At 40.8% G+C, this 23457-nt stretch overlaps 1 protein-coding gene across 5 annotated transcripts in view; it reads right to left on the bottom strand.

Annotated features, from left to right (window-relative positions):
• Positions 1-154: 154 nt before the first annotated feature.
• ankib1a (ankyrin repeat and IBR domain containing 1a) overlaps positions 155-23457 on the bottom strand; it is a 101054-nt gene continuing 77751 nt past the window's right edge. For 3 of the 5 annotated variants that reach the window (XM_085987963.1, XM_085987964.1, XM_085987965.1), the window contains exons 17-21: positions 15896-16074; positions 14629-14680; positions 9887-9995; positions 7485-7615; positions 155-3151 (exon numbers count right to left, since the gene is read on the bottom strand). In XM_085987963.1, the coding sequence (XP_085844089.1) occupies positions 2408-3151; positions 7485-7615; positions 9887-9995; positions 14629-14680; positions 15896-16074 (1215 nt within the window). In that variant the 3' untranslated portion in view covers positions 155-2407. Of the gene's footprint in view, positions 3152-7484; positions 7616-9886; positions 9996-14179; positions 14211-14628; positions 14681-15895; positions 16075-23457 lie in introns of all 5 variants that reach the window. The other 2 variants (XM_085987967.1, XM_085987966.1) reach the window with 2 other exon arrangements.

Below are 23457 nucleotides of genomic sequence, written 5' to 3'. Positions count from 1 at the left end.
GTAGACTCCAGGGACTAAGCCAGACACCAGCCTTGTCCATATATTCAGTTGCTAAATGGATAAATTTGCTGAGCCATCTGGGCAGCCCAGCATATTTTCTGTTAAAGCATGATAACGTTGAACAAACTTTAAACATTTCTAGTAAAAAAAAAACTCCAGAAATGTGAATTTATTATAAATATTAATTTACAGTTGTGTTGCTCAAACCTCTATCCATTTCCATGATATTACATTTAAACCAAAGAAAATTAGACTTCGATGACAGCGAGTAAATATAGGAAATGCAGTTTTCACTGAAACCAATGGCATTAGAATGAACTGAATTTTATTGTTTGACTTCAGAGGAATACTTCGACTTGCAAAATTTAAAACAGAATTATAGGAGCTTGAGAAAGAAAAAATGAAAATACAGGCTCTCTTCACAAATTCAGATAGGTGACCCTATTACAAAGTTAAATGATTTGCAGATTTTAATTCTTTAGAACAATATGTCCAATCAAAAAAAGTGAATTTTGTACAGTTTAACTGTTAGTTTTAAATGATACTTGCATTGGCCAAACATCTAAATATTATTGTATTCATATATAAAGTGGGAATGTATCAAGTATAGTACTATGAAAGTGCAAATAGTAACATTTCTGTTGAGATAAATCAAGGTTAACAGTTGGCTTTAGTATTATAAAATTCCCATTGCCTTAAAAAATAGTTTTGCAATTTTTTTCTGATTTTCAAATTAATCCAAGACATTTAAAATTTGTAACAGAATATACAATTTTGAATCTGAATGACCTCATGACCATGCACAGCCAACATTACACAGAATGGACCATGGTTCAAATTCCACAAATTAAACATGGCTTTACAAAAACAAAACCCCACAAAACTACTAACTTCATATACAACACCCTTACGTATCTCAACTTTGCAGTACATATTCAATGCCATGTAATACATATCCTTTTTATTTCCAATATCAAACTGAAATTACTTCAATACAACACTACGTTGTCAAACACTGACTCAAGGTAAAACCAAACTGTAAGAGAAACATTTCAAACTTAAACCAGTTACATATCTTGGGCTTTGCATGGTTTATATTTATTATTAAGCTCCAAATTTTAAAAACTGAATTAAATTCTCCAAGTTAAATAAAACAACTTGGTTTAAAGCATGATGGTTTTAAAAATAAAAACTTTGAATAAAAATTAGCACAATTAGTTTTTTTTCCAGATAATGATTTAGTGCTTGGAAAAGCTTGATTATTTTTTGTACACCAACCAAATTCTAATATTCTGTGAAACTTGCCACTACAAAATTCCACAGAACAATACCCAATATTTAATGCAAAACTGTCCTCCCAAAATACAATTGGCAACAATCGTATGCTAAAGTAATTTCAGAGTCATACTTGTGTTGGTCTGATCTTAAAGTGGTAGTCTCTGATGATTCAAAAACCATGTGGCAACCAACCATGTGGGTCAGGCAAAGGCACAATGATAGACTGACTGAGTAGGCCAGGCATTTGAAGTGATTGTTGTGGCTTTCATGTCATTTTTATTTTTTTGCCTATAAGGGATGGCTTTGCATTTAAGTAATCTTAGGCCTATATTTCAAGTCTATTTCTTAAGACCAGTGGCACAGACAGTGCTTTTAATAGAATACTTCTTTATCGTGAGGAAAAGACTCTACGATTGCACTTACAATAAAGTGTCTGTGGAGTTCAAACGCAGTGCACCTGTTAATATCCACTTCTGATTCTTTTTAAATAAACTGTTTTAAAACAGCAACCACCGTTAACAAATCAAAGCATAAGCTACATTTCTGCAGCAACCATGCTACTAGAGTTCCAATTAGCATCTATTTCCACAAAAAAGATGCCACCTCCAGGAGATGGCTTCCAAGAGTTTTGATTAGTTCAGACGAGTGCAGACACAAGCTGAATACAATAAAGTTAGACTAAATTTGTTTCAACTGCTTAAGTTTTGGCACCACACTCCACTTGTAATAGGCAGTGCTTACTTTCCTTTGCAATCAATTTAGAAGTATTCCAACAGGCTCCCTATAGTGCATTTCTAGATGATACCTACAATACTGTAGGATAAGATAGCCTCACTTGTGTGTTTCTATCATCAGCAATTTTACTTCAGTCTAGATCCTTTAGAACGGTTAGTTGGTAAGTACAATAAGATAAAGACCAAGGATCTAAAAGATTTATGTTCTTCATTGAAAACTCAAGGACTGATACAAGACTGACAACTAACATATCCTTTTGAGGGCTCAAACTTTTTGCTATCATTGATGGGTTCTTCAGCACTCCTACACTCTATGTGCCAGCCTAGGGTTCATGCTGATCTAAGCTATAGGGACACAACATAAGTGACTGCAACAGATAACTATGCTGTTGCAGTTACACTAAATGAATCTGTTCTTCCCATTCATTTGATGAAGAGTTATTCTGCTGGGATTCATCACCTAAGAGTATTACACTTCTGCTGTCACTCAGCCCTGATGTTTCTGCCTGTGGCTCAGGTTTTGTAGCACCAGTACTTTCCAAAGAATAAGCTTCACCAACTTGGGTTCCTCTACCTTCGTTCATGACTGTAGCTTCAAACAGTGCATGGTCCTCATGAAGGCTCTGTAACATCTCCTCAAGTCTGCTTGATCCTTGTTCCTCTCCACTGCTGAGTTGCTGTGAATTTATGTCAGTTTCAGAAGATGCTGAAGGGATTAATGCAATGCTCTGAGGATTCATGTCATGGAACCATGCCATGATATTACCAAGAAGATTTGCATTCATGGCAGGGTCTGCATCTGCAGATTCAGTACCTTGAGGGGATGAAAAGAATCTACTGTGTACATCAAAAGGCTGAGAGCTACTAAATCTGCTGGGATAGGGATCACTGTTTGCGCCAAGTCTCATTAGGCTGTCTTCCAAATCCATCAGCTGAGAGTTGCTCAAAGCTCTAGCACTGTCCGTGCCTCTCTGGGCTGCATCGAGCCTTGAAGGCAAGGAAGTACCAATGGCCCCTAAAGATAACTCGTTGTTAAGGAATTCTTGTGGCTCACCACCCGCTGCAAGGGCAGAGTCTTGCAGAGACAGCTGGATAGCTAGCAGGATATTTGGGTCATCATCATCAAGGGAGCTCAAAGCCTAACAAAAAGAAAACAATTGCATCATAACAATGGCCAAGACTTTATCAACATTTTTTATCTGTATACTCATAAATGCAGATTATAATCTATTTGAGCTGTTAGAGCAGAATCCCACTAGTGAAATATAGCAGATCACCTAATGTTTTAGCTTGAAACACATAATAGGTAAAACAGGATTAGAGATACAGGTACAATTTAAGTTCAAATCTGTAACAACACAAAGTTCTGTGAATTGTTTGTAGACAAACCATTAATAATTACACGGGAATGTGGGGGAAGGGAGGTTTGCTGAAGTGTTCTTTTTGTCCAAATGGCAGGGTGGCCTAATGGTAGATGTTTCTCTTGGCATACATACTTAAGTATGATGCGAAGTACTGCACCTATAAGGCAAATTTCCAACTTTGATTGGTTATCAGGGAGATGCTGAGCCGAGGTGGGTACTTACCCACAGATAGTGAGATTCATTGGCCGGATTTTGCGGCCTTTGCAATCCACCGCAAGTTCGGGATTTAAGCGCATGCGCTAAATCCCGAACTTGCGGTCCGTCAACGTACGCATTGACAGGCCATTTGTTCCGCATCCGGAAACCTAATTGCTGCCGCAGAGTTGGGCCATTTGCTCAATAACTGCCCAGCAATTATGTATGGAAATTTTACGGCTGGTGGAAACAGGTCTGTTTCCACAGCATTAGGCGATATCCTACATGGAAAAAAATGCTTTAAAAAAAATGACTTAAAAGCTTTAATGAGAAGCAATCCTAGTGTATGTCAAAGCTGCAGGTATTTAAAAAATGTCATAACTTTCTGCACAGTATTTTTTTTACGTGGGAATTGAGTAATAAATTCGATTCCCACAATAAAAGCTAAATCTGATTATATTTTAAAGGCTGTAGTAATGAGTATTGTCTTAATTTAAATGAGCGAATGACAATCTGTTTTCTGATTGGAGGACCAGGTCCACGTGATCCCAGGTACGCTTCTGCACAGGTCTGCCTGGTCCATTACGCAGCGTCAGACTGCAAGTTTTTGCAGGAGGGCCGCCATCAGGTAAGTGCGTATTCTTTTTGCAGCTTGGCCGCATACTCCGAAGGAACGCCGCTGACAGCAATTTTTGGCCCATTATTCAAACTGTAAAAAAACCTCCACTTCAGCTTACTCCTGCACACCTCATTGCAGAGCAGCCTTTACAGGGAACTGGCAGCAGGTCACTATGATGTGAGACACTCAAAGAAATGGGAGGTCATGGAGGGGTCAGCAAGTGGGAGGCAGAACCTAAAGAAATTAAATATACCCATACCAAATTTTTCTGAATCTGTACCCACTTCAATGCTGCACTGGCCTATAATTTAAAAAAAAAAACCTACACATACATAGGAACTAAATAAATACATGCAAAAAAAAGTTTTCTATGCTATCCCTCTTAGACAGCTTTTACTTTTTGTAGAAGGGATAGTTGCTAGGAACATAGTGGGCCAGAAATTCGTGAACAGGGCTTGCCGCGCGTGCAAGGTCCCGATTTGCACTTACCCGACGCGCCTGCCGATCACCTCCAGGGACGCCTGGAATTCCATTTTGAATCTGAAGAATCCCGGGCAGCGTTTGACGTCACGCCGCCCAGGAGTGCAGCCAGCGCGAAGCCTGGAGCGCGCTGTGCAACTGAGACACGCCCCTTGAGGTCTCAGTTTAACAGGACACGCCCCCAATGTTTCTGCCAAGCTGCTAAGCATTTTTACATGCAAAGCAGCAGTTTAAATAGGTTTTTGGAAGTTTTTTGAAGCTTTTGGTAACTTTTATAAACTTTTAAAAACGTTTACATTATTTTGAAGAATCTGAAGTAGTTTTAAACAGAATTAAAGCAATTTAAAGACTTTTAAAAGCCCTAAAAGATTTTTTTTAATTCCATTTATTTATTTAGCAATGTCGTCGTCATACGTGTCTTCACACTGTTCCCTTTGGGGAACTGTATGAAGTGGTGGAAGGATTTATGGCCATGATTAACGCTCATTCCATGACCGTAACCATCTTTGAACCAGCCATTAGGGCGGTTAGTCCTATGGCGGGATGGTTTTACGGGCTCCCACAAGCTATACAAGGAGGGGGGGGCCACCCACACCCACGGACGCAAATATCCCACTGGATGTCAACCCAGAATTTAGAGCCGGAGCTCCGACTCCACTTGCCGGGACTGTCTGGAGCGGGGTTCGAAACCCTACCCTGATCTGGCCCAGCGGCGGGGATCCTACCGCTATGCCAAAGGCCCAATCCGATTAGCAACGTGAAATGGCTGGAATGAGCACAATTCACGGCATTAAAAGAACTCACAATTGAACTGATGATGACCTCAGCAATCTCCTCAAGGAGGTGGAGGCGCAGCGCCTGCTCATCATTGGTAATGAGAAGTCAAAGGCGCCGCAAAAAGGGCAGATGATAGCTTGGTCTTTCAAGTGGCAGCATAGGGCTCCAGTCACGGGGAGGGAAAAGGCGCAGGAAACGTATGGGTGTCACCTTTTGTGTGGAGTGGGCCTTTTGCGTAGCAGTAAGCATCCCCGCCGCTGGGCCAGAAGGAGTAGGGTTTCGAACCCCACTCCAGACAGTCCCGGCAAGTGGAGTCGGAGCTCCAACTATAAATTCTGGGTGGACATCCAGCGGGATACTTGCGTCCGTGGGTGTGGGTGGCCCCCCCCCCCCTCAGATGGGTTGTGGGAGCCCGTAAAACCCTCACGCCACAGGACTAACCACCCTAATGGCTGGTTCAAAGATGGTTACGGTCACGGAATGAGCGTTAATCACGGCCATAAATCCTTCCACCACTTCATACAGTTCCCGAAAGGGAACAGTGTGAGGATACGTACGACGATGACCTCTTGCGCAATGCACCTCCTTGGACCCTCAGTCGCAGATGCGAGGGGGCAAATCGTGCAATTGTTAAATTTTTCATTTTATTGACATGTAAAATGTTGGCCCAGTAATTCCCTTCCAAATGCGCGAGTACGGTCGGGGTACTTACGCGTCTGGCCGGAGGAAATGCCGGTTTTCAGCATGCACAGTGCATGTGGGGAAAACCGGCATTTCCTGTCCTCTGAACGAAGGGGTTCAGAGGCAGAACGCATGCGACTGCACAGGCAGCGCGTGCGCAGTAAAATTCGCCACTTTCATTCATGCTTTCAGTGAGGTCAAGTCCTTACAACTTACACATGAAAAAAGCATGGGTACAGTTGCTCCAGAGGAAGATATTTCTTATCGTGGAGCTTCTGAAAGTATGTATGTCTGTATATATTCCTTTGCGTGTTATGTATATATTCCTTTACTTATGTGTATGAATGTATTATTTAATTATGACTTTCAGAGAAAGTAACTTATTGGAAAATCATAATTAAAAACATACATTCATACACATAAGTAAAGGAATATAAAACATACATACATATACGTAAAGGAATATATGCGGACATACATACATAATTACTTATTACTGATGAAAAGTTTCTTTCTTAAAAGTGGAAATGTTACATTACTCATTTTAGAACACTCATTTTCACATTCAATTCACACAGCCACAATTGCTCCTTCTACCTACCGTTCTGAAAACCCGTTTAAAAAAAAAAAATTTAAACTTTAAAACTTACTTAAAATAACTTCCCTCCCTTTCCCAAACAAAAATATTGCCTTTCAGAAGCTCCACGATAAAATATATCTTCCTCCGCAGCCTTGGAACAACTTTACACATGCTTTTTTCAAGTGTAACTTGTAAGGACTTACCCTCACTGAATCCATGAATGAAATCGACGAAGTTCACTGCGCAAGCGCTGCCTGTGCAGTCGCACGCGCTGTGCCTCTGGACCCCTTCGTTCAGAGGACTGGAAATGCCGGCGTTCCCCGCATGCGCTGTGCATGCTGAACGCCGGCATTTCCAACGGCCAGATGCGTGAGTACCCAGACCGTACTCACGCATTTGGTCACGAATTTCTGGCCCAGTAAGTTAATTTCCAGCTCACAGCTCTTCACCTTTCGTTTCTGTCTCTGTGGTGGCAAGAACAAGGTTTGAGGTTACTGATTTTAAGTATAAATTACTAATCTCAACCTCTCCTGTAAAAAGTTAAATACCTAAAACTAGATCGTGCAGGGCCCTATTTTCTATAGATCCCCCTCATAGGTAAAAAAAAAGTGTTTAGTTATGAGGTACTAAATCTGTGATAACAGAACATTGTAGAACATTACATTAATAAAAACGAAATAAATGCAATTGGGTAAAAGATGTGTGTTATCATCATGTTAAAACATGCAGCAAAGCAAAGATGGTGGAAGGATAGAGGATTGCACCAAGAGAGGTACCTGCAGAGAGTCCTGGTTCTCAGAATGACTGACAGGGGTATAGTCATGAAGCGAAGAGCTGTGTAGAATACTCATAGATGCTGAACTCACCATGGAAGTACCATGTCGCCTGCTGTTGCCTTCCTGGGTATCTAAAATCAAGCAACAAAATGAATGTAACTGCTGTGGTACACTTGGCTCTAAAGTGAAGGGGTGTATGAATGCCTTTGTTCACTATGGTACAACTCATTAATAATGTGTAATGACTCAAAATATATTTTTACACAGCTGTCAACATTGGACAAAGCATAATTGAGATTTTCAAATGTAATGCAATTGAAATGTTGTCTTAAAACAAGCATGGTTTAAAGTACTAAGCTATGTCCAGCATATACGCTGCAAAGACAGCCTATGTTTTAATCTGAATTCACTGTCCTGATTTTCTTCAACTATTGTTAGTGCAACAGAATCAAAACTGCTGGTAACTGCAGAAAGAAGTGCTTGAAACAAATCATCTTGAAAAATTGGTCTCAAACTGGGAAGATTAGGCATTGGGTGCAGTATAAAGTATATAAAAATGGTGAGCATCGGAAGTTCAAAATAAAAATGAAGGTTTGCTTTACCACTATTGGCATTTTCATAATCGAAAAGAACTAAAATTATTTTATTTATTTCATCTCAGGCAAGGTTCCACTGGTGCCTCTCAGGACCTCAGCCAATTACCCATTCTTCTGCTTAGCTTAAATTAGCCACTGGAAGCATCACAGTCAAGCCTGCTCCTGTCCTCATCCATTGCCCGCACACACTTCCGTCGCAAGTTACTGGATAAAGGGTAGAAGCGTGGACAATTTTCCCCATGCAAGGATGAAGGAAGGGGACAAAGTAACAAGTTATTTTGTGTCCTTTCCTTTCTTGAGGTCTCCAAGTGCTATATACCAATTTCTGGTTGACTGAACAGGTGACCACTGCTACTTCTGCTGCTCTGTAACCAACTTCCATGCAGGAAGCATCTAGTTTCCAACTAGAACCTGTTCAATAGCAGAGATCAGGAGATTATTGTGGGAATATCTTGGATTGAATACATATTATACCATTCTGTGGCACAACATAATGAAGTATAAATGCAGTACAACTTTTTATTTTTAACAAATTCCTCTCCCATTCTATTCAGCACAACTGCTGGTTTAACACTATTTTATAGAACTGCTTAAGAATTGGTCTAACGATCCTCAGGCACTAGAATCTACCTTTTTTATATACTGTATGGCAAATTTCAGATAGCAACAGAAAATACCTTGGCAAGCCTTTGTATGTGCAGTTGTCTTACAAAGTTGTGTTTGTGAAAGAGACAAGAGAAAGAGGCAGAAATGTGTGTTTTTATTTAAAATGACTACGTTTTAAGTTTTTATTTTGTAATTTAGAGCCAATATTACTGTGACCAAGCAACTCCTGATATTTCAGTAGCTTTAATAGTACAATGTGTATGTTTCAGTGCCGTGGTGTGTGAACTGAAGACTGCAGAAATAACTGGCCCAGGGAGAATTCTCATTTTCCCAAATCTACAGGCAGAATTAAGATTAAAAACCAGTATACAGGAAACCCTCGATTTACCGGCACCTAAATAACCGGAAATCTGTGTTAACCGGCAAAATTCAGGAGTAGGTTCAGGTAAATTTTACTTCATATTAGTGGCCATTCCTGGATCTGTGGCTGTGTAACCAGGGTTCCTGCACCTGTTGCTAAGCAACAGCAATGCCTGGATCTTGTGGCCGGGTTCCTGCACCTGTTGCTAAGCAACAGGGAAGCCTGGATTTGTTGCTGTGTATGGAGCTCTCGTAACTTTTACTATACCTCTCTGTAATCCGGACTTTGATAAACCGGCACCACGCCGGTCCCGGATAAAAAAAGTTTCCTGTACATTGTATTTTGAGCTAAATAAAAGTAGTGGATATGACTAAGGTATTGTGAAGGATTAATCACCTCTAGTTTAGATATAACATGAAGAAGATTGCTTAAAGCTTCCTGTACACTGCCCAACAATGTGCCTTAAGACCCAACCTCAGAAGAATACTCCAACTATGGCAGTGTTTCATTTCTACTTCCCATATTTTCTAAATAACACAGTCAACTTCTTCTAAATGAAAGGTAGTTTTGCGTTGTGACTTCAGCAAAAACTGGGCTGAGACTGTCCAAACTCAGTTTTATTAGAAGCTTTACAGCCAACAGAGTGAAATTGTAAACCCATCAATCTGGACCAAATTTGAACCCAAGTTCCAGTGGTGAAATGTAGGTTCCAGTTCAATGTACCACTTAGTCTGCAGAGGCACTGCAGTTAAGTGCGTACTTCAATTTTTTAAAATCAACTTTCAGCAGGCTCTATGTTTAGAAAAATCAGAATAATTAGTTTGCACTGTTATTGTTACCTATTGTAGTATCACTGGGATCATCAGGATCTGGAGTGTTACTGCGAAGGCTATGCATATCTCGTCGTCGTTGTCTATGCCGTCGTCTGTACTGAAATTCAGCATATTCCTAAATACAGCAAATAAACAATAGCATTTTAGTAAAAATTGTACTGGTGGTTGAACATATATCTATAATATAGATCTTATGCCTGTGAACACTTCCAGTCTACAAAATTTTACTTCATACTGTCAGCTGTTGCCATTATAAATTTGTATGCGTTAATAATGCCCATGTAAACTTCTCATTCTGCAAAACTGCCCAGGTATGTCCTGTCCACAAAAGCAGGACAAATCCAATCCAGCCAATTACTGCCCCATCAGTCTACACTCAATCATCAGCAAAGTGATGGAAGGTGTAATCAACAGTGCTATCAAGCAGCACTTACTCACCAGTTTGGGTTCTGCCAGGACCACTTGGGTCCAAACCTCACTACAGCCTTGGTCCAAACATGGACAAAGGTGCTGAATTCCAGAGGTGAGGTTAGAGTGACTGCCCTTGACATCAAGGAGCCCTAGTAAAACTAAAGTCAATGGAAATCGGGGAGGGGGGGGGGGGGGGGGAAACTGTCCACTGGCTGGAATCATACCTAGCACAAAGGAAGATGGTTGTGGTGGTTGGAGGTCAATCTCAGCCCCAGGACATCGCTGCAGGAGTTCCTCAAGGCAGTGTCCTAGGCCCAACCATCTTCAGCTGCATCATCAATGACCTTCCCTCCAACGTAAGGTCAGAAATGGGGATGTTTGCTGATGACTGCACAGTGTTCAGTGCCATTCACAACTCCTAAGATAATAAAGCAGTCTATGCCCACATGCAACAAAACCTAGATGACATTCAGGCTTGGGCTGATAAGTGGCAGGTAACATTCGTGCCACACAAGTGCCAGGCAATGACTATCTCCAACAAGCGAGCGTCTAACCACCGCCCCTTGACATTCAATGGCATTGCCATCGCTGAATCCCCCACCATCAACATCTTTTGGGGGGGGGGAAAAGAGGGGTCACCATTGACCAGAAACTTAACTGGACCAGCCACATAAATACTGTGGTAACAAGAGCAGGTCAGAGGCTAGGTATTCTATGGAGAGTGTCTCACCTCCTGACTCCCCAAAGCCTTTTCACCATCTACAAGGCGCAAGTAAGGAGTGTGATAGCATACTCTCCACTTGCCTGGATGAGTGCAGCTCCAACAACACTCAAGAAGCTCGACACCATCCAGGACAAAGCAGTCCGCTTGATTGGCATCCCACTGACCACCTTAAACATTCACTCCCTCCACCACAGGTGTACCGTGGCTGTAGTGTGTACCATCTACAAGATGCACTGCAGCAACTCACCAAGGCTTCTTCGGCAGCACCTCCCAAACCCACGACCTCTATCACCTAGAAGGACAAGGGCAGCAGGCGCATGGGAACACCACCACCTCCAAGTTCCCCTCCAAGTCACACACCATCCTGACGCAGAAGTATATCACTGATCCTTCATTGTCGCTGGGTCAAAATCCTGAAACACTCTACCTAACAGCACTGTGGGAGTACCTTCACCACATGGACTGCAGCGGTTCAAGGCGGCGGCTCACCACCACCTTCTCAACGGCAACTAGAGATGGGCAATAAATGCTGGTCTTGCCAGCGACGCCCACATCCCATGAACGAAAAAAAAATCTCACGCTCTTGCCAGTGGTGGTGCGGTAGCACCTCAGTTTTGCACCTCCCAGCTCCTCGGTCTGTGCTGTAGAGAAGCTCCTATGCTTCAACTAACCATACTGCACTGTTTCTCAAACTGCTGTATGTTTTGCTATTTAAATATAAATTCAAAGTATGTCATAAAAATAAGAACAGAATACATGACTTCAAAATAGTGAATAAATTATGTCTGCACGTCCTGGTCTAATTGTTCCCCCATCCTCCAAATCTGCGTTTTCTGAAGACTACACGTGGTCCTGACTCCACGTGCAACATCATGAGATCTCAACTAGTAAAAGTTAAAATTCTTTGAGGACTCAAATAACTTAGCTTCAGAAAAGCGAACATTTTACCATCATATTTTTCTGCTGATATTAAAATTCCTGCCCATTTTCTCCTCAAGGTACCAACCCTTACTGGGGTACAGTCCCACAGTAGACAGTAGCCCTTTTGTACTTTACCCAAGTGACGATTCTTCATGTATAACCCTAGACAAGTGAGCCTCATCAGACTTTCGAGTGTAGGGCAGCACAGCTGAGGCCAATCCTGTTCTCATCTGATGCCAACCAGATTAGTGTTATCCAATAGAAATTGCCGATTGGCCACAGTGGCACCATTTTAGCCATATGCACTAATTTTAGTAGAAAACGCCCTGCATACAATACAGCTAACTGTACTTCATGTGCATATTTACTGAACAAATATCTACCATCGTTCAATGTGAACTTTGCAGTTTCTTTCGCTAAAGTTTGGAATTCTGGCATGAATTCATCAGCCAAAGCACATCTTAGTCTAGCTTCAAGGTTTTTGTACAGCAGTTGCAAGTGGTACATTGACTTCCCCGGAGTGATTGCGGAGAATGTTGACTCTCACAAGATGCGCTAGACCTGCCCCTGCTCTCCATCCAGTATATGGCTGGATACGGCTTGCCCTTTTCCATTACATACCCTATTGGAGCTGCTCGTTATTGGTTGGGCCTGCTGCGGATATTCCGATTGGACGAGCTGACTATGACAGCTCCCCTCGCCATACAATGTTGCTGGTGTTTCCATGGTGAAGTCTGGCATTTCCACCCATGTTACACACCATTTTAGCAAATAACCAACAAACAGTAACCAAGGCAGTAAAGCACACACCGATCAAAAAAACACTCGCACACGTTTTTCCTCTTACCACTTTACTAACAAACGCACAAAAAGGTTTAAGTGCACATGCTTACACCATGCAAATATGAGTATTGATGATATCACCTGCCCAACCATGGTGTCTATTACTCATTTTTTATTTACTAATCAAAAATGCAATTAGCCACATATGAATTCCCAATTGGCCACGTGACTAGTGGCGAACATATTGACCAACACTGAACTAGACCACCAGGAAGTAAAAATTAAACTTTTAAAAAAACATTTAAAAGCTTCAGCAAAATGTAATAAATTGTCCATCACATGTTAAAGCTGAACCTAGTCACATGTTCTTGTTATGCCTTATGTTCTTATTCAGATGTGGAGAAGACACTGGACAGCCCTTGTCAAAGCATTACATTTTCACATTACTTTACAAACATTAAATTTTTTAAATTTCATATCATTCAAATTCTAATTGATGCCACAGCCCAAGGTAAATTTAACTTACCTAAATGTAACCGAACTATTTTCATCAACATAAGAATCGTAAAATCAGTTCTTTCAAATAAGTCGGTCATGTCCCCTTCAGTACCACAACTCTCAATCCTACAGTATTCCAATACAATTAGCACAGCAGAACCACTCAAGCATAAGATTTGTCTTGATGCAGATGTGCCAAATTTTCCACCGTGATGTCTATTCATGACAGTTTAATGCTCAAAAATGTAATTCCAATGATTTTAACCACTATGTACATATGAATTTTTAAAAAAAAATACCAATGGGAGCTAATAAAGTAATACTATGCAGTATGAACTAGTCCTGGAAATGGTGCAAGTAGGATGGTGCATTGGTCATACATTTAACAATCTGTCCTGCAATTAGAAATCATCTTCAAGAAGAGCTGAAGGGCAAGCAGCAAGTGACATTCAATGCACGTTGTGGAATCAAATTCTTGAGATGTGCAAAAAACAATCTAGTTACTGTCAGCACCTCATTGATGGCTAGGCAAGTTTGGGACTTACAGTATTGCATAAAGAATAGTAGATATGATTCTACATCTAGTGCTCCAGACTAGGTTGCTTTGATATACTAAACTGTTGTAACATTGGGGGCTCACCGTTCAAGTTTTTATACAAAAATAAATCTATACTCAATGCACTACTAGGAAACGCTCATGTGTAAAAGCTGCAATTTCACTTCAGGTGGATTAGAAAATGATCCGGTGAAGTAAAAAAAGAAACCTGTCTGGATGAGTCTAGAACAAGTAAATTAATACTTTGATGGTGGGTTGATGGCACACTTCAACAGTTATGTTGCATTTCAAAGAGATGTAACATAATTAGAATCAAATATTGGAACAGAAGTCACTTAAAGGAGCTGTCCTGTACAATAATTACAGCCTAAACGGGCTTTTAAATATATATTAATAAAAACCTTACCTGCAGGCCTTCTATGTCTTGTCCTCCATACCTGCAGGCCGTTTTGCATAAAGAAATAAAAAGTAAAAAAAAAATTATTTTAAGAATAGCACACCCGCAAAAGGTTGGCACCCGGCCTATGTGGTCTTCCAGGGTTGGGCACAGACACAGATAGAAGTAGTGAATCTACTGTGTCTGTCTCTAAACCAAGCGCTGCTTATAGAAATGGGATCAGGCTGCAGAAATGGTGCTTTGAAGCTAACAAGCCTGGCAGAGAGAGAAGTGTTCTTTTTAGTTAATGCAAGGCAAAATAAAATACTACATTTTTAAAATAATGATCGTTAGCAGCAGAATTGGTGGCACCATTCACTATCATCACCTATTCAGGATAGCTCCTTTAAATAAAGGTCCTCCTAAAAACTCTGCACTGAAAGGGCTATGTCATATAACCGCAAGCAGTGTATACCTACCTCAGGTGATGCAAAACCTAAATATTCCCAATCCCAGGTTCCACCAGCAAAACTGTAACAAAATTCAAAATTCTGTCAATACGATAGTGACAGTTACTTAATGTTAACATGGGTAGCCAATAATAACAGTTTTTGAACTAAAGACCAACATCTGTAATTCAATAGATTGTTTTAAAGTAAAATATTCTATTGTGCCACAATTATTTATGAACAAATGTACCATTTAAAGTACAATTGAGAGCTAATACTGTAAAAGCAAGAAACATTTCTTATAACAGCACTTTGCGATGTTGAAATTTCAACCGAACATTTTCCTTTAATTTATTTAAATTGTGAGCGGATCTAAATTTAAGCCAAAAATTTTGAACTTATTTTTGTGTTTTTTTAAAAAAAATGAAAATTTACAGATTGAGCCCAAAATTTATTCTTCATCCATAAGCAGAAAAACAAGGGGCAAAACTTGTACCCATATTTATCACTACATGCTGGTGGTCTGGTGTGTGCAGCATGCGCTGCTAACAAAAGAGTAAGCATTCTGCACCTTTGTACCCATTTATAGTTTCTGCACACAGAGGAAGAATGCAAGGTACTCCCTTTTGCTGAATGTCCATTCCGTTTGGATGAGATTTCAGTTTCATAGATTTCTCAGCAAAAAAAACCATGGTGGCTAGATGGTCAGTGTCCCATCCAAACAGACAGTGGTTTCCTGCTTTATTTTTCTTAAGCATAGTTTACAAACATCATCTGGGTGATGTTAGGTGTCAACAGCACATGTATTTGTCTACATCCATGAAATGGATAGTCAATAAAAAAGATCAACATTGTTTAATGGACGTAAATGAATGCTGTTGGAAATTTTCAATGAACAGGAAAAGGGGCCAGGGAAATCTGGTACAGTGTACCAACTCTAGAAATTTACAACAGACACATGGGATTGGGCTAAAACTGATCATTGTAACTGTCCAAATTCAGAACTTGCATGCATACAATTAATAAACTGAGTTTGTAGACATCATGCAAATGCAAGGAAGCTGCTGATACACTAGTGGTTCTGATCTGTACCCTTTTCATCACTAAGAGTATATTTTCCTGTTGAAGAAAAATCATTTTACTAAATTGCTATAAACCTTGACACAGAGCAAAGTTTGCCCCTAAATTAAATGGCTTTGATTTAAAATAGGTCCATTCTTAATCATATTTTATCTTGGTACATCTAATTCTTTTGTAAAGCAATGGAAATAACCGTCAGTCATTACTGAAGAAGTACCTGCGTCTCTGTACTTCAGGCGAGTCTGCAGGGGCAACACCACGGGCCACCGAGGCCAGAAACTCTTGTCTTTTCTGTTGAACAAGACATGCTGCTCGGATGATTTTATGGCGAGGAGTGCGGAGGTAAGGTCGGTTTACTTTCTGAGCTAGGTCCTCAGTTACCATCTCTAGGTCTGTCTGTTTGAACAAAGTAGATGTAAATTATTTCACTTTACAAGATCACCCAAATGCAACTTGTTGGGCACACAGTGGTATGGTGGTCTAAGAAATTTTTTTGCTTCTGGATCTTGGGATTTCAGCTTAGATGGTAGGGATTCAAAAGCAACCTGAACTATGAAGGGATTTAAGTGAACAGACTCTATGTATTATCAGTCTGAATCCTAATGAGTCGATCACACTAAATCAGACACTATTTCAGTAATTATTTTCTGCAGCCATAAAGATCATAATGACATGGCATTTTACATATACAAGGTTTTCTTGCAAAGAAGGGACAAAAATAATCAAAACTTCAATTATCTCAAAGATGCATGTCTATAAGAAGCAGTAGTATACATCTCGATCAGAGAACACAAGCTGAAAAAGATATTCAAAACAGTTGGTTCTTAGACATTGCCGATTTTGGTTCAACCAAGTAACTAAAACCCCTTCAATTGATAAATACTCCTTTGTTCAAGAATCTTTTACAATTCCTCCACTTTGGATACAGGATCACCAGACTGCTGTGGGCAATGGTTGGCTGTGTTAGTCCTTTCTTTGCTGCTGCACCCAGAAACATCCTAAGTCCAGAGTCATAGGAAACTGCACCATTATTATTCAGACAGAATTCTTAAATGATTCCATTTAGGACTCTGCTACGTATAATATTGTTATAATTCTTAACTCTCTACATCTCCTGATTGTGACAAGAAACTCCCAAACGTTGAGAGTGACCGCTCAAAAATCGAATTATAAAGGGTCGTCGTCGTCAACAACACCACTTGTATTTATACCACACCTTTAATGTAGTAAAATATTCTAAGGTGCTTCACAGGAGCGTTATCAAACAAAATTTGACACAGAGCTACATATTAAGGGAGATGACCAAAAGCTTGGTCAAAGAGGTAGGTTTTAAAGAGCAGCTTGAAGGAGGAAAGAAGTAAAAAGGTGAAGAGGTTTAGGGAGGGAATTCCAGAGCTTAGGGCTTTGGCAGCTGAAGGCACGGCCACCAATGGTGGAGCAATTAAAATCAAGGATACAAGGCCAGAAATGGAGGAGCGCAGCTATCTCGGAGGGTTGTAGGGCTGGAGGAGATTACAGAGATAGGGAGGGATTTGAAAACAAGGATAGAGGCGCTGCTTAACCAGGAGCCAACGTAGATCAGTGAGCACAGGGGTGATGGGTGAACGGGACTTGATGCAAGTTAGGACAAGAACAGCAGGGTTTTGGATGACCTCAAGTTTACGGAGGGTGGAACGTGGGAGGCCGGCTGGCAGTGTGTTGGACGAGTCAAGTCTAGAGGCAACAAAGGCATGGATGACAGTAGCAGATGAGCTGCGGCAGGGGCGGAGTCGGGCGATGTTACGGAGGTGGAAATAGGCAGTCTTAGTAATGGAGCAGATATGTGGTCAAATATGACACCAAGGTTGCAAATAGTCTGGTTCAGCCTTAGACAGTTGCCAGGGAGAGGGATGGAGTCGGCGGCTAGGGAACAGAGTCTGTGGCAGGGACAGAAGACAATGACAAATTATTCGACAAGCTGTCTGACAATTTAGAGACAGTGGAGGGATCGAGAGAGGTAGTGTGAGATAGAGCTGGGTGTCGTCAGTATACATGTGGAAACTCATGCTGTGTTTTCGGATGATGTCGTCAAGGGGCAGCATGTAGATGAGAAATAGGAGGGGGCCAAGGATAGATCCTTGGGGGACACTTGAGGTAACAGTGTGGAAGCAGAAAGAGAAGCCATTGCAGGCGATCAATGGTACATTGCATAACAGCTCCTCAATGATTTAACCCAGAATGAAATGTTCGTTTAGACCTTTTAGCCTAGGATTTCCAGACCAGGGTCATCTGGTTTACCAGCGTAAATCAGGTGACCAGGAAGTTCTGTTCAGCTGGTACAAAGTAGCAGAATTCCTGAAGGTCCAAGATTGTACCAATGTAGTCCTACATGCTCCCTTGCTGAAATCCATCAACTAAGTTAAGAGAAAAGGATTTAACTCTCTCATTGTGTAGCTCCTTTGTGCCCAGAACTGCAGCATACAAATTAATGTTTACTTCCTGGGAATTGGATGATGCCTGCAGTTTAAGGCAGTAAACCATGTCGGGTCTGTAGACCAGAAAGGCTTCTGGAGATGCAGCCATGGTTCATGACATCTGTGCAGTTTCCCAGGCCACAAGCTGAGTATTTGCATAATGAAGTCCATTTATGTTTCAGAGAAATGGTTAAGTACACCACTGGAATGTTGAAGGAAAGCTGGAAGTGTCTGGATTTATCTGGGGACTTGCTGCAGTATAGCCTAGCTAGGACCTCAAAGATCATGGTTGTGTCCTAGAGGAGAATAGTCCCCATTGGCAGCAATGGATCAGCAAGAGGAATCATAGAAACTTATAGTACAGAAGGAGGCCATTCGGCCAGTCATGCCTGTGCTGGCTCTTTGAAAGAGCAGTCGTGCTTAGTCCTACATCCCCGCTGTTTATCTGTAACCCTGCAAGTTCTCATCCTTAAGTACCCGTTCAATTCCCTTTAAAAATTATTTATGGAATCAGCTTTCACCACCTTTTCATGTACAGCGTTCCAGATCCCAACAACTCAGTGAAAAAAATCCTCCTCATCTCCCCTCTGGATCTTTTACCGATGATTTTAAATCCATGATCTCTGGTTATTGACCCACTCGCCAGAGGAAATAGTTTTTCCCTATTTACTCCATCAAAACCTCTCCATCTTGAAAACCTCCATTAGGTCACCTCTTAACCTACTCTATTCCAAGGAGAACAGTCCTAACTTTTCCAACCTCTCCTCATAACTGAAGTCCCTCATCCCTGGTAACATCCTGGCAAACCTCCTCTGTACCTTTTCTAAGGCCTTTACATCTTTCCTGAAATGTAGTTCCCTTAATTGTCCAGCTGAGGCCTAACCAGTGATTTATAAAGTTCTAGCATGGTGTCTTTGCTTTTATATACTATTCCTCTATTTATAAACCCAAGTAACCCATATGCTTTTTAACCACCTTATCAACTTGCCCTGCCACCTTTAAGAATGTGTGTATATGGACACCAAGGTCTCTCTGCTCATCTACACTTTTCATAATCCTGCCATTTATAGTTACTGTCTTTCCATAGTAGTCCTCCCAAATGCATCAATTCCCACTTCTCTGCACTGAATTCCATCTGCCATGCTTCTGCCCATTTCACCATCCTGAAGCCTATAACTATCCTCATCACTATCTACTACTTTGCCAAGTTTCATATAATCTGCAAACGTTATAATGCTGCTCCCTAGAGTCTAGATCATTTATAAAAATTGCAAAGAGTAATGGACCCAAAACTGACACTTGGGGACCACCACTGCAAACCACCTCCCAGTCTAAAAAACATCAATCCAACACCACCCTTTACTTCCTGTCACTGAGCCAATTTTGTATCCATACCACCACGTTCCCCTTAATTTCAGGGGCTTCCATCAGCTTAACAAGCCTCCTGTGTGGCACTTCGTTGAATACCTTCCCATATATACATCTACTGCACTACCTTAATCAACCTTCTGTTACTTCAAAGAATTCCATCAAGTTAGTCAGACACGATTTGCCTTTAACAAATCTATGCTGGCTCTCCTTGATTAACCCATGCCTTTCCAAGTGAAAGTTTATTTTGTCCCTGATAATGGTTTCCAATAATTTCCCCACCATTGATGTTAGGCAGACTGGGCTATAGTTTCCTGGTTTATCCTTCTCCTGTTCCTTGAATAGTGATATAACATTAGCAATCCTCGAGACCTCGAGCACTACTCTTGTATCCAATGAAGATTGAAAGATTGTGACCTCTGCTATTTCTACCACTGCTTCTATCAGCAACCTAGGATACATTCCATCTGGACCAGGTGGCTTATCAACTTTCAGTAATGCTAATCTTTTTAGAACATCTTCTCTATCTATTTCTATCCTGTCCATAACTTCCCTCTCCTCTTTTAGTGTAACCTTCACATCCTTTGTGAAAACAGATGCAAAGTACTCATTTAATACTTTAGCCATGTCCTCTGCCTCTACATGAAAATTTCTCTTTGGGTCCTTAATAGTGCCAACTTTTTCCCTAGCTAACTGTGTTTATAAAATGTTTTAGGGTTCACTTTAATGTTGTTTGCTAATCTTTTCTTGTAACCTCTCTCTGCCTCCTATATTAACTTTTTCAATTCCCTCCTGTACTTAGCAGAATCCTCCTGGTTATTAACTGAATCTTGCTCCTGGCATTTGTCAGAAGTCTCCAATTTCTGTTTTATTTTAAACTTTTATTTCAAACTTTTATTTCCTTTGTCATCCAGGGCGCATTTGCTTTGGATGCTCTGCCCTTTCCCTTCAAAGGAAATGCCTGGTTTGTACCTTATCTATCTCTTCCCTGAATGTCCTCCATTGCTCAGTTACTGCTTTACCCTGCAATCACCTTTTTCAATCTACTTTTACTATGAATATCCATGAGGCAGTGCACTGCACTTCACACGCTCAGCTTTCATTGCATATCTTATTTCACTTGCATCCCAAAAAGCTGTTGCATGCAAGTCATGCAATTCTAAGCATGCAACCCATATGGGCATGTCAAGGTAACAAAAGCTAATTTGGGTCCATTTGCTTTCTTTGCAAACACAGTACACCGCATAACAATTGGCAGTAATCTGCAACAAGCTGCAGTCACAAATCTCTTGCTTCTCAGCAGGAACAAGCACTCCACATCCTGCTAGGTCCCTTCTTAAATCACTGAAATTAGCTCTTCCCCATTGAGCATTTTTACCTGCTTTCATTCCAAAATTACTTTAAACCAAATTATGTTTACAGAGTAACAGGAAGAGGAGGATACACAAGGCCACCCATTGCTACCAGCAAGAGACATTTGTGACCACCATATCTGGCCAATGCAGTCCTATGCATATCTTCCCCCTTCCCTCAAATATAACCATCATCTACAGATTCCTCTTTGTGCGCAACAGCTCACAAAGGTCCCATTCAAGTAATTTAACAAAAATAACTTCCACACCTTTGAGAACAATGTTGGCATGCACAACTTCAGTGCCACCATAATTTTACTCAAATCCATATGCACGTCTACCTAGGATTTCCCCTTGGTGCCAGTGTGTGATGTATATTCCTTGAACCTATTCTGCATCTGCTAGATGCGACTTGAGTGGCGGGAGCATGAAGTTTTCTTCCTGTGTCACAGCTACAGGATGGCTTCCTGATTAATGGAGCTCACATGCCACTTTCAGAAGGTGTGATAGGAGGGGTTCATTATATGGTTCAGTAATGGGTAATGTGGGGTGCAGCAGGAAGAGAATCCAAGTGAAATAACATATGCAGTGAAAGCTGAGCGTGTGAAGTCAGTGCACTACCTCATGGATATTCTTAGTAAATAATTCAAGCACTCTAACACAGTATGAAGAGGAGGTCATTGCAAGTGGTAAACATGCATGACGTAGTGCATTCTTGGAAAGTGTGGTTGACTGCTCTTTCTTTGTCTGACTGATAAGGTCATCAAGCTTTTTCTGGCACCGAGTGGCTTTTTCCGGCACTGAGTGGCTATGTGCGGCGTGCTGCAGTTGACACTCGCACCTCTGACCACGTCCTTCCCCATGGCAGCTCTCCTTCATGGCCTGGGTTGCTTTGTTCCCTTTTTTGCCTGACCTGCAGCAACGCATTCACCGCTGCATCAGAGAAGCATGGGATCTCTTCCCTCTAGCTGACTTCGAGGCACTTTTAGCAAACCACTTGCTTGGATGCAGCTAAAACAATAATGTTGACACCTGGCCTTTTTAATTCTGCAGCAGCATGTCATTTTCTGCATCCCCCAACCATGGACAAGATCCCAATTAGCAGGACAAGCTCCCAATTAGCTGTGTTGCTACTGATTCAAGCCCACCAACAATATTTTAATGAGGGTAACCTCAAATTACTGGTCAGTACTCTGCTATATTTCCAGTTGGCTCTTGCCTGATCAGAAAATCAAAGTTATCATTTTCATCCTCTTCAGTCCAGATCAAAGAAACACGTACAGAACATAAGTAAAACCTAAAATAGTATCTCACAGCCTCCTAGCTGCATTTTGTGGCACCTCTGCAATTGTCTTTTTTTTTTTAAGTCTTAACGAGTTGCAGTATTGGTTACCAGGGTGAATCAAGTACAAAACACCAAAACCTAGCAACAGCTTTTAGTTTTTGTTTTGTAATGTGAGAAATCAATCAGTTAATGTATCTTTTCACAGTAATGTACATTACTCAAAAAAATCTTCCCACATTTGTGCTGAGGATTCCCAGTGTAAAATAACTAATTTTTATACATATTCTAATCAAGTGGCCTCCAAACAATTCAGGTTGCTGACTAAAAAAACTACTAGGGGAAGGTACACCGTGTAACTCTGAAGAGTTTGTATGAAGGCTGAGAAATATAAATCATCCTGCACTGCAAACATTGAAGAAATACTCTGAAATGAAAATAATTTAATGCAAACAATGCAGGATAGTGAGTAGTGCCACAAAGTGAAAAGTACTTCAACACTACAAAATGCAAACGCATTGTCATATTGGTAGAAAATATGGTCTTTTGAAAAAATCCAATATCCAGGTTAGTATGGGAAGACAGCTATGCCATGTGTGTTGTGCCACAGCATTGACTACAAGCCATTACAAAGTGCAAAAATATTTCAGTTTCACCAAAAATTCAGAGCTTTAAAAACTTCAGAAATACAAAACGGGTGCTTACAGTAGTCAAATGCTCTCACATTACAGTATCACATTCCACTAGAATGGAGATTCAAAGGAATCCAAAATCTCCAGCAAAGAGGGCCATGACTGAGATTTCCTTTTAAACCGCAAAGCATAGTTTCACAATACAAATTTAATGAAAACCAAAAAAAACTGCAGTTTTTTCTATTAATGAGCTTCAGTAATTCTCAGTGAAAATAACGTGGATTAAAATCACTGCGTCTCAGCGTTCAGGTAGCACTTGTAATATTCAGCTACCAATCTGTCAAAACATTAATTCCCTGTAGCACTGCCTGAGCACTGACCTAGCCAAGAGTAGTTTGTGCATTACCTGTATGTAGTCCCTAGGCTGCAGCGTTGCATGAAAGCAGAATTTCCTTCTTGGGACAAGTAAGCTCTATAGATCTAGTGTAGAAAAAGTAGTGTTTTGTTGTGTTCAGCATATTGCCTGGCAACATGAGTCTGGAGTGTCTCAGCAAATAAATTTTCAAATAATTGAATGTTAAACTTGAAAAGTTATGTATTAACTTCCTTATGATCAGATAGAATTTTAATAAAAATAGACACAGCCCAAGGAGGAGATATTATGAGGGGCTTGGTCAGAGGTGGGTTTTAAT

This window comes from Somniosus microcephalus, chromosome 5 (genome assembly GCF_052327205.1).
Source record: "Somniosus microcephalus isolate GS21.2 chromosome 5, FLI_Smic_1.0, whole genome shotgun sequence".
NCBI classification, from domain to species: domain Eukaryota; kingdom Metazoa; phylum Chordata; class Chondrichthyes; order Squaliformes; family Somniosidae; genus Somniosus; species Somniosus microcephalus.
Note: the sequence above shows the minus strand (reverse complement) of the source record. Positions and strands in the feature narration are given on the sequence as shown.